This window comes from Solanum stenotomum, chromosome 12 (genome assembly GCF_019186545.1).
Source record: "Solanum stenotomum isolate F172 chromosome 12, ASM1918654v1, whole genome shotgun sequence".
In the NCBI taxonomy this organism is placed as follows: Eukaryota; Viridiplantae; Streptophyta; class Magnoliopsida; order Solanales; family Solanaceae; genus Solanum; species Solanum stenotomum.
This window is the reverse complement of record NC_064293.1, coordinates 28,059,150-28,073,525: the sequence shown is the minus strand read 5'-3', so window position 1 is coordinate 28,073,525 and position 14,376 is coordinate 28,059,150. Positions and strand designations below refer to the sequence as shown.

At 37.7% G+C, this 14,376-nt stretch overlaps 1 protein-coding gene across 1 annotated transcript; it reads right to left on the bottom strand.

Moving 5' to 3' along the window:
* Positions 1–140: 140 nt before the first annotated feature.
* Positions 141–14,350, bottom strand: LOC125848089 (30-kDa cleavage and polyadenylation specificity factor 30-like). The gene is made up of 7 exons (XM_049527891.1): positions 13,834–14,350; positions 12,519–12,896; positions 7,012–7,174; positions 6,673–6,783; positions 4,625–4,693; positions 2,235–2,321; positions 141–1,236 (listed from the first exon to the last, which is right to left on the bottom strand). The coding sequence occupies exons 1-7, from the start codon at positions 14,223–14,225 to the stop codon at positions 403–405; spliced, it is 2,034 nt and encodes a 677-aa protein (XP_049383848.1). The 5' UTR covers positions 14,226–14,350; the 3' UTR covers positions 141–402.
* Positions 14,351–14,376: the final 26 nt, after the last annotated feature.

Below are 14,376 nucleotides of genomic sequence, written 5' to 3'. Positions count from 1 at the left end.
AATCAATCAACATTTCATGCTTCAGCTTGACTAACAGAAGGCAGGACCTTGCCAAAACAATAAAGCCCAGCTCAGTTGTAAACTAATCTAACTAACCTGTAACTGTAAATCAGTTTTTACAATTAGATGGAAGCAAATAAGTTTGAAAAATAAAGACCATATTTGTTGTACACTAGTGACATAAACTCAAGTTTGCTACTTTTATCAGTTGGTAAAAACGTAAGCAAGCAAAGAAGTAGTGAAGGCCGGAATGAGAGGTCATATGTAGTATACAATCTGATGACACTACTTGCTAGGTCTCCACTACAAGAACTAGTCATAATGTGTTCTCCCTGTATGGAGATATGTCAGGCACTTGCATTTGCAGAGGCAAGATTGCATCTTCAGAGTTTCTCGTAAGATTTACTTTTCTGTGCCAGTTGTAGCATCTCCATCCATGCTATTCTTCTTTTTCTTTCCATCACCATGTCTGGACCTTCTAGGTGCTTCATCCTCACTCTCGCTTTCATCATTTCTAAAGCTGTTTTCAGTTTGTGGAAAATGTACTCCTTCATCTGGTCCACCAACTGAGCCTGCAATCTCTTGACCCCTACCTTGGTCTGGACCTGAACTGAATCTATCGTTCCTTTCATTAAAAGGAGCTCTCTGATCCTTTTTGACCCGAGGATTTTGAGAGGGCGGTGGTGTGGGTGGAATAAATGATGGATGCATTCCCATTGGTCGACCACCTCTGGGTGGGCCAGGTGCTCCAGGACCCATTCCACCCATGAAAGGGGGCCTTCCTGGACCCATCATCATTCCAAATCCACCAGCAGCTGGAGGACGGCTGTGAAACATCATATCACCAGGGAATCGAGGGCCAAATGGTCCAAAAGGTCGGCCACCCATTCCATAAGGATCAGGCATAGGAAAACCATCAGGTGTCATTGATCCATAAGAAAATCCATCACTCATCATGCCAGGAGGGAAGCCCCGCATCCCTGGGAAAGGCCTGGCACCACGTCCAAAAGGAACTAGAGGAGGCCATACGATTCCCCTACCCCTTCCTCTGCCCAAAGCAGCTGGTCCAAAAGCTTGGCCAAAGCCCTCATCCTCCTCCTCCTCTTCACTTTCTTCTTCTTCCTCTTCTTCATTGTCTTCAAAAGGTACGATATCTGGGTTCTCATTCCCATTATCAGGGTTTACTCCCTTTGCTCTTTCCTCCTCTCGCTTGGATTCTGCAGCTAGTGAGACTGCCTGAAATGCAATAATATATTGTCCCATTAGAATTCTGTACAGAAAGTTCAACTACATTAGGAAGCAATTCTTTAAGTTCCCATAGATACTATGTCAAGTGAATGTACACATATACATACACATCGAAAACATTTATATATATATATGTATATATAACATACATATATAATGTATATGTACACAGTATGTGTGTGTACACCATGTGGTTTCCTCCATCAACAGTCCAACTAGATGCTCCATAAATTACCAAAGAGCATAGTTAAGGTGAATGGACCAATTGCACCCAAATTTTGGAATTTCAATACAACATATTTGAATGCACATAAGCAGAAAAGCAGTAGAACGAACTCACTATCAAATCAAACTAAATAAGTACTAGACTATGTGCGGGGTTTTTTTCTTTCTAAAAAAAAAAGTACAGAACCTATCATGAAAAGAAAAAAAAAACGAATAAGCAATTACCTCTCCACGTAAGGATCTATTTCAACTATTGCCTACATTACAAGCCAGAAAAGATTCTTAACTATTGAAATATGTGTCATACAACAATTTACCAATGTATACCAGTTTTATAGTACTAGTTCTAGTTGAGACATCATTTTTGTGAACCCACATTTGGAGGAACAACATTTACAGTGAGAGTAACAGGAAAACCCAGGTTAGACAGTTGCATTGAAAATAAGGGGAAGACCAGGTTCATTTTTTTTCCGAGACCAGGTTCGGTAGTTGTCCAACAGATCCAGAACTGTGTCCAAGGGATGACTGAATAGCAAGAAATGACTCCTTATAGCCAAACTCAATATAAAAATTCTTTTATTTTTCTTTTAACCAACAATTAAGTAAGACCTGAAGAAAGCTTTGGACATAAAAGATCAACCTTATAACATCAGAACAATCACCAATGAGATTTACTAATATATCACGTCCACAATCCCAAATGAATTACCATCTATTGAATGAAAACTGGTTTGATAGGAGAAAAACTGAAAAAGAAATACCATAAGTTCACTGTCTGGTTCCACATAGAGCAAAGAAGCCAACTGCTCACCAACAGAGATCTCTAATTCTTGACAATCTCTGCTTATCTGAAACGACGACAGTAGAAGGTGACTGAAAGTAATGATAGCACACAGCAAAGTTTAACATTACCAAACAAAACATGGAAGGAAATTTTGAACTTGACAAGTAAAAGTCCATCTCAGGAATCATAAGCAACTTTGATTGCAACAGTAAAAGAGAATGTTCACTTACAAGCTGAAAATTATGTGAAACAAACTTAGCACAGTTGCTCAACCAGAAACGCAACTAATATTCGAAGAAAGGCTATTTGGTTGGTTCATGTTCTTCAGAAGGGCAATTAGTCAATAATTAGTTTTTTTTTTTTAAACTTGGTAACTTTATTAGTCAATAATTAGTTTTAATAATATGAAAGTTTGTGGCCATCAAAAATAGTATTAAAGCTTGTGTGCTATACCCATGGCATTAAAAGAGGTTGTGGGTAAAAGATAAAGTATCTTACTTGAGAAACATTTTCCTTTTTTCTCCTTTCAACAAGAAAAGAAAAGTACCATTGAGAAGGATAGTATAAAAAGGCTCAACATGTCCTCAACCTAAAAAAGAGCTGCATAGATTTGGAAAAAAAAGCCCTCCTCATATCTTGTTAAAGTCTGGTCTGGGCAATGTAAAAGAATCTACTTCAATTGAAATGCCCTTAGGCAATCCCTGGAGCGTTCTAGCTTTACACCACATAGAGAAGAGATGGATCAATTGAAATATTACAAGAAAATGGCCTTCAAACCTTCTGGCATCCTCTTCACTCAAAGGCAGATTGAACAGCATGTAAAACCTCTCTTCCGAGAATATAACATCTTTGTGTAACCAAAGCCCCATGTTGAATCGTTAAACACTAGCTGAGGTATAATAAAAGCACAAAAGATCATCACAATCCTAATAATTTCATCCAGACTCACCTTGCAAAAGAGCAAAGCCAACATAAGTGAGAACGGATCTAATTTCTCTTTTGGCACATAATGCACAACTGGGAGTTATGAATTTGTGAGATTGTTTAATTGCAATGGACCATTTGGTGCTAAGAATTCATGGAGAAAAACAAAGCAAGTGGCTTTTTTTAAACTAGTAAGTTTGTAGTCTTCAGCATTAAGGATATGCTGGCCACCACAAAAAAGTTAAACTACAGACTCCCTATCAGATATATAATATATAATCTATTCAGTATCTTCTATACATAGCTGTTTACACCAAAAAAGTAGAGATACAATACAATTCCATTCAACTTTATGAATGGAATTGGACCTATCTTAGAAACATCTGGCATTTCTCTCCCTCCATACTGACCACCATATACATGAGGGAATCAATCTCCGCCATCTCTTAATGCTGTGGCCAGCATACCCTTAATGCTGATGAATACAATTTACCAATTTCAAAAAAAAAATAAAAAAATCTCCACCATCTCTTTTGGCTTTTTTTAACAGAATTTGTGCTTGAAAGAAACGCAAGGGAAAAGGAGACTCCTCAGATAGGCACTAGAATATAATTGAACCGCATCTCACCTCCATCATTATGTAGAATGTAATTCTATGGCAATTTAAAAAATCTATCCAAAGATAATAATTTTCGGTTTATCTATATAACCATGGTATTTTATGTTTACTTTCAACTTCATGCTGACCCACATAATTCGACTGGCAATACACAGATTGATCTTCCAATTATTCTACTAAAAGCACTATGCTAAGGCTGGCTACTATTCCCCTTTTTTCCCCCTCAAAACAGTACGAGACTTCAAATTGCAGAGCATCAATTTTGATGAAAAGAATAAAAGTTATTTCACCCGGGAAACCCAAACCTCAAGGTCCTAAGGTCTTCCTCATTGTCAGAAAGACTGTTTGTAAGTCGAAGAAACTCTGGTGGAGTTGGATAGTCTTGCTGAAATGCAAGAAGTAAGGATAACACTTGACAAAAGCAACTTGTGGGGATTCTGACTTGACTAATCAATGGTTCTGTCAGGCCCATCAAGGCTTCAAGCTGAAGTCCACGATGTATCTACTAATGAAGAATTTTGCAAATTATAACAGTGTTCTAGCATAACAGAGAACTACATGCAAATACCTGTCCTGATCTATAAATTGTCCATTATAAATCAATCTATGTCATCGGCATGCTCAGAACAGCCACAGATGGAATTTTATAAAGTGAGTAGATTCATTTAAAGGCATCAAGAAGATGCAAGCTTTACAAGTAGGATAGATCAGCTAAGCTCACAAAAATAATGATTTGTAGCTTCCTAAACTGTAGAGCTAAAAAAATCCAAGAAACTAAAATTTTGAATATGTCAAATAATCTCTGAGTAAAGGCTTAAACATACCTTCACAGGTAAGTTCTCATTGTATGGATTCCTCAAATGACGAGTTTTCTGGAAGGACAGTTCACAGAGCTGCACTTTAAGCCTCAGAGTTAGTTCATGTATGCAAGCAATTGATATTTAAAAAAGAAAAACAGAAACAAGAGAATCAAGTAATCAGTGAACTTTAAGCCATAGATTCACGCAGAGGTGGATCAAACATATAGATACTACGGGTTCAACGTTGAAAGTAAGGGTTTAGATGAACCCGATACTGTAATGGTGGATCCGTCCCTTAGTTCATGTATGCAAGCAATTTCGTGATGAAATCTTTAAAAGGGGGAAGAAAAAGAAGAGAAGTGAAGAGCCTCTGCCACTGGTTGATATTAGGTAAGTGTTAGAGTTGGGAAAATGATTAGAAGTCCTCAAGTGAAAAGAAAGGGCAACAAAAAGAAAAAGGATTTTTCTCCTAGGATACTTGAATGCATAGAGTTCATCAGTTTAAATTGCAACAAGGTAAGAGGCATGACCAACTACAGCAGTGAGCAAAACAAATCATTGATCAAGGTACCAATGTACTTATCAGATTAATCCTACAGTATTGACAGAAATTAAAATAGCAATTCATCTAGTAGATGGCCTCCATAGCTGGAACCTGTAAATTGCATAAGTTGTGATGCTAATTAAAGATACATGGAACGGTTCAAGCTTAATAATTTACATAAGGCAGAGGTTCTGAAATACATTTTGTTCTCATGTAACAGAAAATTTGGAGTTGAATAATTGGTTGCACAGACTTTTGACTCATGCAACTAGTTCAACTGTCACCTTTCTAGTCTAATAACTATAATCACAACAATCAACTCTCAACAAGTCCTACAATTTAAAAGAAAGGAGGACTAAGAGACAGAAAGAGCTAAATATTAGTCTGCTGAAAACATTTCAGAAATTTGAGACAGAAAAACTTCTTTTAACTAAGCGGGAAAACTAAATATCGTGAAATAGGACAATCTCCTACTATTGCCAATTTGCCACCAAAAGAGAAACTAACAAACACAAATGTCCTTGATAGAAATCAAAACATAGAAGTAAGCCCACTACACTACAAAATGCGCAACAGGTATAGATGGTTAACTCTAGGAATACATCTATTGAGACAAAATGTGTAGGCTTTTCACTAGAAGGAAACATACCCAAGTTCAAAGTGTAAATCTCGAAAGAGAGATAATTTCGTTCTACCCTTTTAGGTTCTTGATAATAACATTCACCCCCTTTGTCTTATGAAAAAATTCGCGAGCTACACCTGCTATCATAACAGACCTACAATAGTGCAAACTGACCAAAATGCACCACTTGTTATTTTCATTAAGTTGACTGATTACTCTTTTTTTATGATGAGGTTGACTGATTATTTTTGTTAGAATAGGAAAAGGTATATACAATCCAACTAAGAATAGGAATAGGAATAGGTATAGTATATAGTTTCCTATTTGGTAAAGGATTGTATCGTAGTGTCTATAAATAGGGTCTCTATGTAATATTGTAGACACAACAATTCAATAATATTCTTCTTCAATATTTCTCACAATTTTATAGAAGGAAATTTTGCTCATTATTTACTTTGCCCACTTCCAAGATAAATAGAAAAGCTAGTGTGATTGAAAAGCATGCAACGGAAAAAACTAATAACGTAGTTAGTAGAAGATCACATGGTCAAAAAACCTTTGTTGAGCTCAAATGTCATGCGAACAGCTTATGTCATAACCAGAAACATTGAGGGATATAAGTGGACTCACTAATCCTCTCGAAATACATATCATACATTCATGAAATAGCTTCCAATTTACATTTACATAAATCAGAAAAGAGGGGCCAGATATCTTTTCTTGCCACCTCACCTCTACCTTGTCCAGAATCTAATAAATTACAAGGAAATATTTTGCTGACAACCATGCAAGGCACCTGAGCAAAGGTAAGAATAGAAAGAAAGAAAGAAATACTAAAAAAAACAGGTGGGGAAGGTAAAGAAATCAAAAGGACCATTTTAATATGAAGAGAGAAATCAAAAGTACCTTTAACCATTTCACTGAAAAATTCCGTCCATAATGTGCAGTTCCATGTTCATGCTTCCAATTTCCTCCTTTAGCAGCACCACCAATTCTAGATGTCATTTTTGCAAGACCCTGACAAACAGTATACATGTTGAATTCCATGAACTAGTCTTAAATTAATGACATATTTCTTTCATTTCTGATGAAGATGACACATTCCTTTCATCACAACACAAGTTACAATCAAACTATGCATAGTTAAATCAGTAAGATTTTTAACCTATACTCTTCATGGGATAGGTGAAAAACAGACAGATTTTTAACCTATACTCTTCATGGGATAGGTGAAAAACAGACTACCTGAAAATGCCTAGTCCGATTGACTGAAAAAATTAGAATGACATTTTCCACAGAGTCGAAAGCTTCATTTAGTTTAGCCTCATTGCTTCGTTGAGTTGCCCAAACTCCTTGTTGTACTGACAATTCAAGATTCTCACGGTTGCAGCTTTTAACTATAAAGTACCTAATACCATGCAAGGACATCAGATAAGCATAAAGAGAAAAATAGAGATATGGATTATAACTGTTCCTTTTTCACATATAAATGTCAAGAGGGAAGGTGATACTATAGGAACACAATTCTTGAGTAAGGTAAGGTAAATACCATGTTTAGTTCAACATGGCGTAGGGCTCAAACCTATGACCTTAAATCCTTAGTCACAAGTCCCTCAACCTTTACCACTTGAACTAAACCCTGGGGGGGGGATTTAAAATTTTCACAGCAATTTTTTGTGTTCTCATTTGCTCAAAAAACTAAATATGACACAGAAAAGACATTGGAAACACAAAAGTTATAAAAAGACAAGAAGAATTTATCCGGTGTATTAAACAAAGATACTGGAGTATCCAGGAATAATAATACTAACAATGATTTGATAATCTATGACACCGAAAAAAGTAGGAGACACCAAGTTAGTAATGACCCTTTTCTATAAGCTTTCAAATATTTTTTATCACTTTGTTTAATTTTTCCTTCTCTTCTTTTTGTTGGGGGGTGGAAAATCCAGCAACCTATAAAAGATAAAGAGGCATTCAGCATATGTGACAAGATCAACTGCTCCTTTTACTTCCTGATCAAGACTGAACTTTTATGTTTCTAAAAATTGAATAACAGAGCATTTGTTTAATTTGTCAAAAGTCAAGTGAATCATTGGAATATTGTGCAACACATACTTGATAATGGTCAAGGAGTTTAAACATGGAGAATAAAAGAAATTTGGTGAAAAGCAGAATACAACAGGAGGGGGTAGATATTATAGTTTTGATGGACACAAAGCTAAATGCAGTGGGGGATTATATACAACAATCAGGGGGGAATAGGTGGATGGGGGGAATATGGCTGGAAGCGATTGGCAGCAAAGGTGGAATTTTAGTTATGTGGAACAAAAGATCATGGAAAGGGGAGATGGTGGAATATGGGAACCAATCAATTACTTGTAAACTATGTGGAGTTAATCAAGAACTACTTGGTTTCTCACAGCAGTCTATGCAGCTTATGAAAGAAATGAAAGGATGGAGTTATGGGAAGAATTAAGAGCTATGAGGAGTCTGTGTGAAGGACCCTGGGTAGTATGTGGGGAGTTCAACACTACTAGGTTTCCCTCCGAGAAAACCAATTGTGTCAGGCTTTTTGGAGCCATGACCGATCTGTCCAGCTATATCAACGAATTGGAGCTGATTGACCCCCCCCCCCCCCCCCTTATTTCCGAGAAGGGGCAAACTATAGGAATGCCTCTAGGATTGACAGATTTTTGTACTCATTCCCATGGGATGAAATGTTCCTTCAAATTAGGCAATGTACCCTGCCTAGCTTGGGGTCTGACAATAACCACATTGCCTTGACATGTGGGAATAAGGTCTTCAAGAGATCTTATTTCAAGTTCCAAAAGTGGTAGCTTAATGAAGAGGGTTTCAAAAGTAAAGTTCATAATTGGTGGAGCTCCTTTGAAGTTTCAAGAAGACTGGATTACAAACTAGTTACTAAGTTGGGGCTGCTTAAACAGAACTTAAGGAATGGAGCAGAGAGAATATGGGGAATTGGAAGGCAAGGAACGAGTAAATTTTGAGTCAGAAAGGGGACATGGAAGTTACTCAAGAGTCTAGATCTCTTACTGATTATGAACAGATACTAAAGGTACACTTGGCCATGGAATATGAGGAGGTGGCCAAAAATGAAGGAATTTTTTGGAGATAGAGGTCCAGAATTCAGTGGATCAAGAATGGCGATAAAAATTCAAAATGGCTACAGCTCACAAAAGAATCAATACCATTGAGTCACTAATGATTAATGGAGAGTTCTCTTCTGAGCCAATGGAAATCAACAGCTCTATTGTGGATTTTTACCACCATCTGTATAAGAAGGTAGAAAAATGGAGACCCTCACTAAATATTCTTAATGTACAGAGAATAACAGTGGAGGAGCAGAGCTAGTTATCTAGAGAATTCAGTGAGGATGAGGTGATAAAAGGGATAACATTGTGTGCTTGTGATAAAAAACACCTATGGTTAAGCCATGCCCTTTTTTCAGGCATTCTGGGAAACTATGAAGGAGGATCTGATGCAAACCTTCCAAAACTTTCACTGCCACCAAAGTTTTGAGAAGAGTTTCAATGCCACCTTTATGGCTCTAATTCCAAAGAAAATGGGGCAAATGATCTAAGAGACTTCAGACTCATTACTGGGGTTTATAAAATAATTGCCAATGGCAGAAAGGCTAAAGAAGGTGACAGACAAGCTAGTCAACAAAAATCAAATAGCTTTCATTAAAAGGAGACAACTAATGGATGCAGCTCTAATTGCTAGTGAATGCATTGATACTAGGATTAGAGGAGATGTACCAGGGGTAATGTGCAAACTGGATATTGAAAAAGCCTATGACCATCTTAATTGCCTGATCAACACTCTTAGACAAATGGGTTTTGTCCCTACATGGCTCAAGTGGATTGAGTTTTGAATTAAAACCACCAGGTCCCGCTGGTTTTTTTTTCCTGCTGAAAGAGGACTTAGACAATGGGACCCTTTGTCCCCTTTCTTGTTTATCATTGCTATGGAAGGGTTGGACAGTCTAATGAGGAGAGCTTCTCTAAACAACTGGATTAGGGGTTTCAGAATCAAAAACAAGGCTAATGAGATAGTGGAAATGACTCATTTATTGTATGGTGATGACATAATAATTTTTCGTGAAGCAGAGCAAGCACAACTTTGTCACATCAAAATAATTCTAGTAATTAACGAGGCATGCTCTGGACTAAAGGTGAATTAGAAAAAAAAGTAGCATTTTTCCTATTAAAGAGGCCCAACAGATTCAATCTTTGGCTAATATATTGAAGTGCAAGATAGAGAGGCTACCTACAGTTTATCTAGATTTGCCACTGGTGCTAAACATAAAGCAATTCGCATCTAGGATGGTATAGTAGGAAAAATAGAGAAGAGACTGGCACATTGGAAATCCCAATATCTATCCTTGGGAAAGGTCACTTTGATCAACTTTAGACTCTTTGCCAACATATGTGCTGTCATTTTTCCCATTCCCACCCAGCAAGGTAGTCAAAGCTATAGACTTGTTGAGGAGAAATTTCCTTTGGCAAGGTAACAAGATTAAGAAGAGCTTCAACTTGGTTAAATGGATGGCAGTTCAGTAGAGCAAGATATATGGGGGTTTGGGAGTAAGAAACCTAAAGCTACACAACAATAGCTTACTTACCAAATGGTTGTGGAGATACAACTTGGAAGATCAAGCTCTATAGAAAGAAGTCATTCAACACTAGTATGGTCAGGAAGGCCAATGATCCTCGGAAGAAGTGACGAAAACATATGGTGTGGGAGTATGGGGGACTACAAGAAACCTATGACTGGCTTTCATCAACAATGTAAGGATAAAGGTTAGCAGAGAGAATAAGGCTTTGTTTAGGAAGGAAGACTGGATTGACCAAAGGTCCTTCGAAAATTTATTCCTGGGTTGTTTTCTATTTGCCTGAATCTTAATAGCAAAATACAAGAGGTTTGGTCTCCACAAGGACGAATTTGCTTTTTAGGAGATTTAATAATGACTGGGATATAGAGTGGGTATTGGATATGCTAGCTTTGATTGGAGACTTTCTTGGCACAAATCCGAAAACAGATGAATTGCTATGGAGGCATCATATTGATGGTCAATTCTCTGTGAATAGAATGTATAAAAGGGATCTAGCCACAATTGCAGGGAAGAAATCAGGGTCATGGAGTGCTATTTGGAAGAGTGTAGCCCCTACTAAGGTGAAGTGCTTCACTTGGTTGGTAACCAGGAGAGCTTGCCTGACACATGATAAATTTCAAAAGAGGGGAAGAATTATTGCCTCAAGATGTTATCTTTGTAAAGAGGCTTTAGAAACCAACAATCACATGTTCCTCCATTGCAAAGTAACAACACAAGTATGGGCTCTATTCACCAATTTAGGCTAACCAATTTAGGCTAACCAATTTAGCTAGCCTAAATTGGATTATGCCAGAACATACAGTAGACCTATTAAGTTGTTGGGCCAGAAGGGGAGGTAGTAAGAGCCAAAAAGGTGGTGGAGAACAGTACCAGCTTGTATTTGGTGGATCATATGGAAGGAGAGAAATCAGAGAATTTTTGTAGGGTTAAAGAATGCGTTATAGAGAAGATTAAGTGGAAAGTAATTATCACTTTAGGTTTTTCGTGTAATGCAATAAACATAGAAGAAGAAATTCAACTAGTGGATTTCATAGGAGCTATGTAAGTATTCTTGTTTTCTCTTTTTTGTTGTTTCTATGTAACTAACACTTTTGGAGGTGGCCAGCATAGCCCTTATGCTGCGGTATACAAAGTTACCAGTTTCCAAAAAAATATTTATATATATTCTAGATGAGTGCATCATTGTAGTGACAGTTCTAGGAGTTCACTGGGTCTAAGATGGTCCCAACTCTCTGGAGTATCTAAAGGGCTCTACAGCCAGTTTTCACTAATTGTATAATTAGTAGTAATAACTAAAAAATTTCAGTGCACATGCTCTTAAAAGTTAAAACCAAAGTATATACTTCTTCACTAAGTTTCATCACAAGTTTGGAGGAAAGTATGGTTGGTGCATCACCTGACCCACCCAGAAGAATGATCCAATGTCCTTTAGTCTGTACCTAAGTTTTGGGATTTTGATAGCTTTGATAAGATTTTTATGTTAAGAGTTATCTTTTGGATCACTCTGACAAAGTTACAACAGCTAAATAATGACTTTGAATTAGCTTCCGACTATGAGACTAGACAGTGGGGATGAAAGGTTGTGAAGAAGAATCAACGCCCAATGGTACCATGACCATCAATTGGCTTTGCAAGCACTAGAAAGAAGAAAAAGAAACTCTCCTCATCACAATTAGGTCCAAGAATTCCTGTAGTTACACAAATCAATGGACCAACTTTAGCAGAAAAGGAAATAAGTACGCAAACACATAACCTATAGTCCGTTTCTCCTGTCGTTTTTTGAGGGAGGATGGTTTTTAAAATTTCACCGACATAGTAGGGTGCATCAGGGCTGTAAATTACCAGCCAACAATATATATATCATTTATAGCAGAACTCTCATAGAATGAGTTCACAATAGTTTGATTCAGTTCCTCAGGCATGCAGCAGAATGAAGAATAGAACAAAGGGAGTTGATAAACAACAATACAGAATAGGTGGAACCATTTATGATTCTAACAAGGCTCAGGATAAACAATTTACAGCTGACATGGACGACTCCAAATTATTCACCTATTTAAGTAGACTGACTGACTACATGACCTAAGTAAAGACCTTGAAACTCTGAACACACCTAGATGGTCCTTGAGGCAGGGGTATTGCAGCCTGATTTTGCTGGCTGCTGGGAAGGGTTTGTGTTTGAGTTGGGGCACCCTGATGTTGAGGCTGTTGAACTTGTTGTTGATGCGGCTGGTGCGGTTGGCCAATGGGTGGCTCTGCTGCTGTAGATTTCACTGCTTGATTCATTACATTAGGTACTTGCGGAATTTGAGATTTGTCTGCCTGAGTTGAATAATTTGTATTCCGATTTTGAAAAAACCTGTTTGAGTAACCATAGGATGTCAAATTCTGAATTCTCTGAAGAACTTCTACCACTGGAGGTGGAGGTCCAGGCAGCTTTGCATGTCTATATCGGCAATCAGGACCATTCGGACAAAATCCTAATTTATACCTGTCATTATAGAAATTACATCAAAAAACAGGTGATAATGTGCTACAAGAAAAAGAAAAAGCATGTATGGTCATCTTATTCTCTTTTCAATTACTTTTCTTTAGAGAAAGCAAATCAACACTCTTGATCTTTTTTATGACGGGTGTACGGGACAGCTCACGAAAACCTCGATTTTTCCACAGGGTACATACTACCTCCCACCAGGTATCATGCGACTCTAAACAGTCATTATCATTAAGCTCAAAAGCACCTACACCGTAATTAATGATGACACTGTTGTAGAATGACCAATGCCCACCAAAAGCAAATCAGCATAACTAAATATCAGGTGAGGATTGTGAAAAAAAAACATTAAACATCCATTTTTTTACTATGTTCTTGCACTTTTCTTCCGCTCAATTCTCCCAAAGTAACAAACTCATGCAGCTTATAACTAAAAAGTTCAAACGAAACTGGTATAAGTAAAAATACATGTCAAGAAATATCAAACAGATAAAGTAGATCCAATTCATTGCACACCAAGCAACTCAAAATGCATCAAATCTACGAACCTAATACTTACGAACCTAAAAGCTAGTAACCTAGGTTTAGATGTAACCAAATTCAAGCAGAGGTGCTAACTGCTGAGACCAAACACATAAGTCCCAAATTATCTCATCAGAGTATCTAAGTAAGAGTTTGAATCCAATCTAAATATCTGTGGTTTCCCTACTAGCATGTTGGCAATGCAAGTATGTAAATATACACCTTACCTTCCCCTTCCCCTTCCCCTTCCCCTTCCCATTCCCTCTACCCCTCCTCTAATCCACCGATTCACCACTGAACGGCACCGTCACTTACATTACACTCCCCCTCAACACAGACACAAACACACAAGGAAAACAGCATGAATTAAAACCATTGCAAAGAAGAAATCAGATCACGGAGAGAATCTCACATGTTACATTCTTTAATATCCTCATTGGTGTGCTTATAAACACAATCTTGTTCACGACACTCTCCATAGAGTCTAAAGAACCTGCAAACAGGCATCCGGGACTTATCATACTGGTGAAGGAAACCACAAGCATCACCTTTCATACACAACGACCGTAGCCAATGCCTGCAAACAGTCTGCCTGAAACTTCTACGATTACCACCAAATGAACCATCCCCTCCTTGCCCCACACTGCCGCCTGGAGGAACTAAGGCAACAGAAGCATTTGGGGCGGGACCGGTGGTGATGTGGCCTGCAGATTGAATTACTGGTACAGATGCAGTTGGATGTGTTGGCCCTGTATCTAAGCCACCTTCAAAATCAAAGTTTAATCCTCCTTCTCCATCATCCATTTTGAGTAGATTCTTCTCTGTTTGTCAATCAATCTTGATTTCTGGTTGAATTTGGGGTTTATGAAGCCACCAGGGTTTTTCAAGTTTTAACCCAGGGCTTTTGGTTGTTTGGCAGAGAGGGGAAATTGTTAGTATTGTTTTTTTTGGGAAG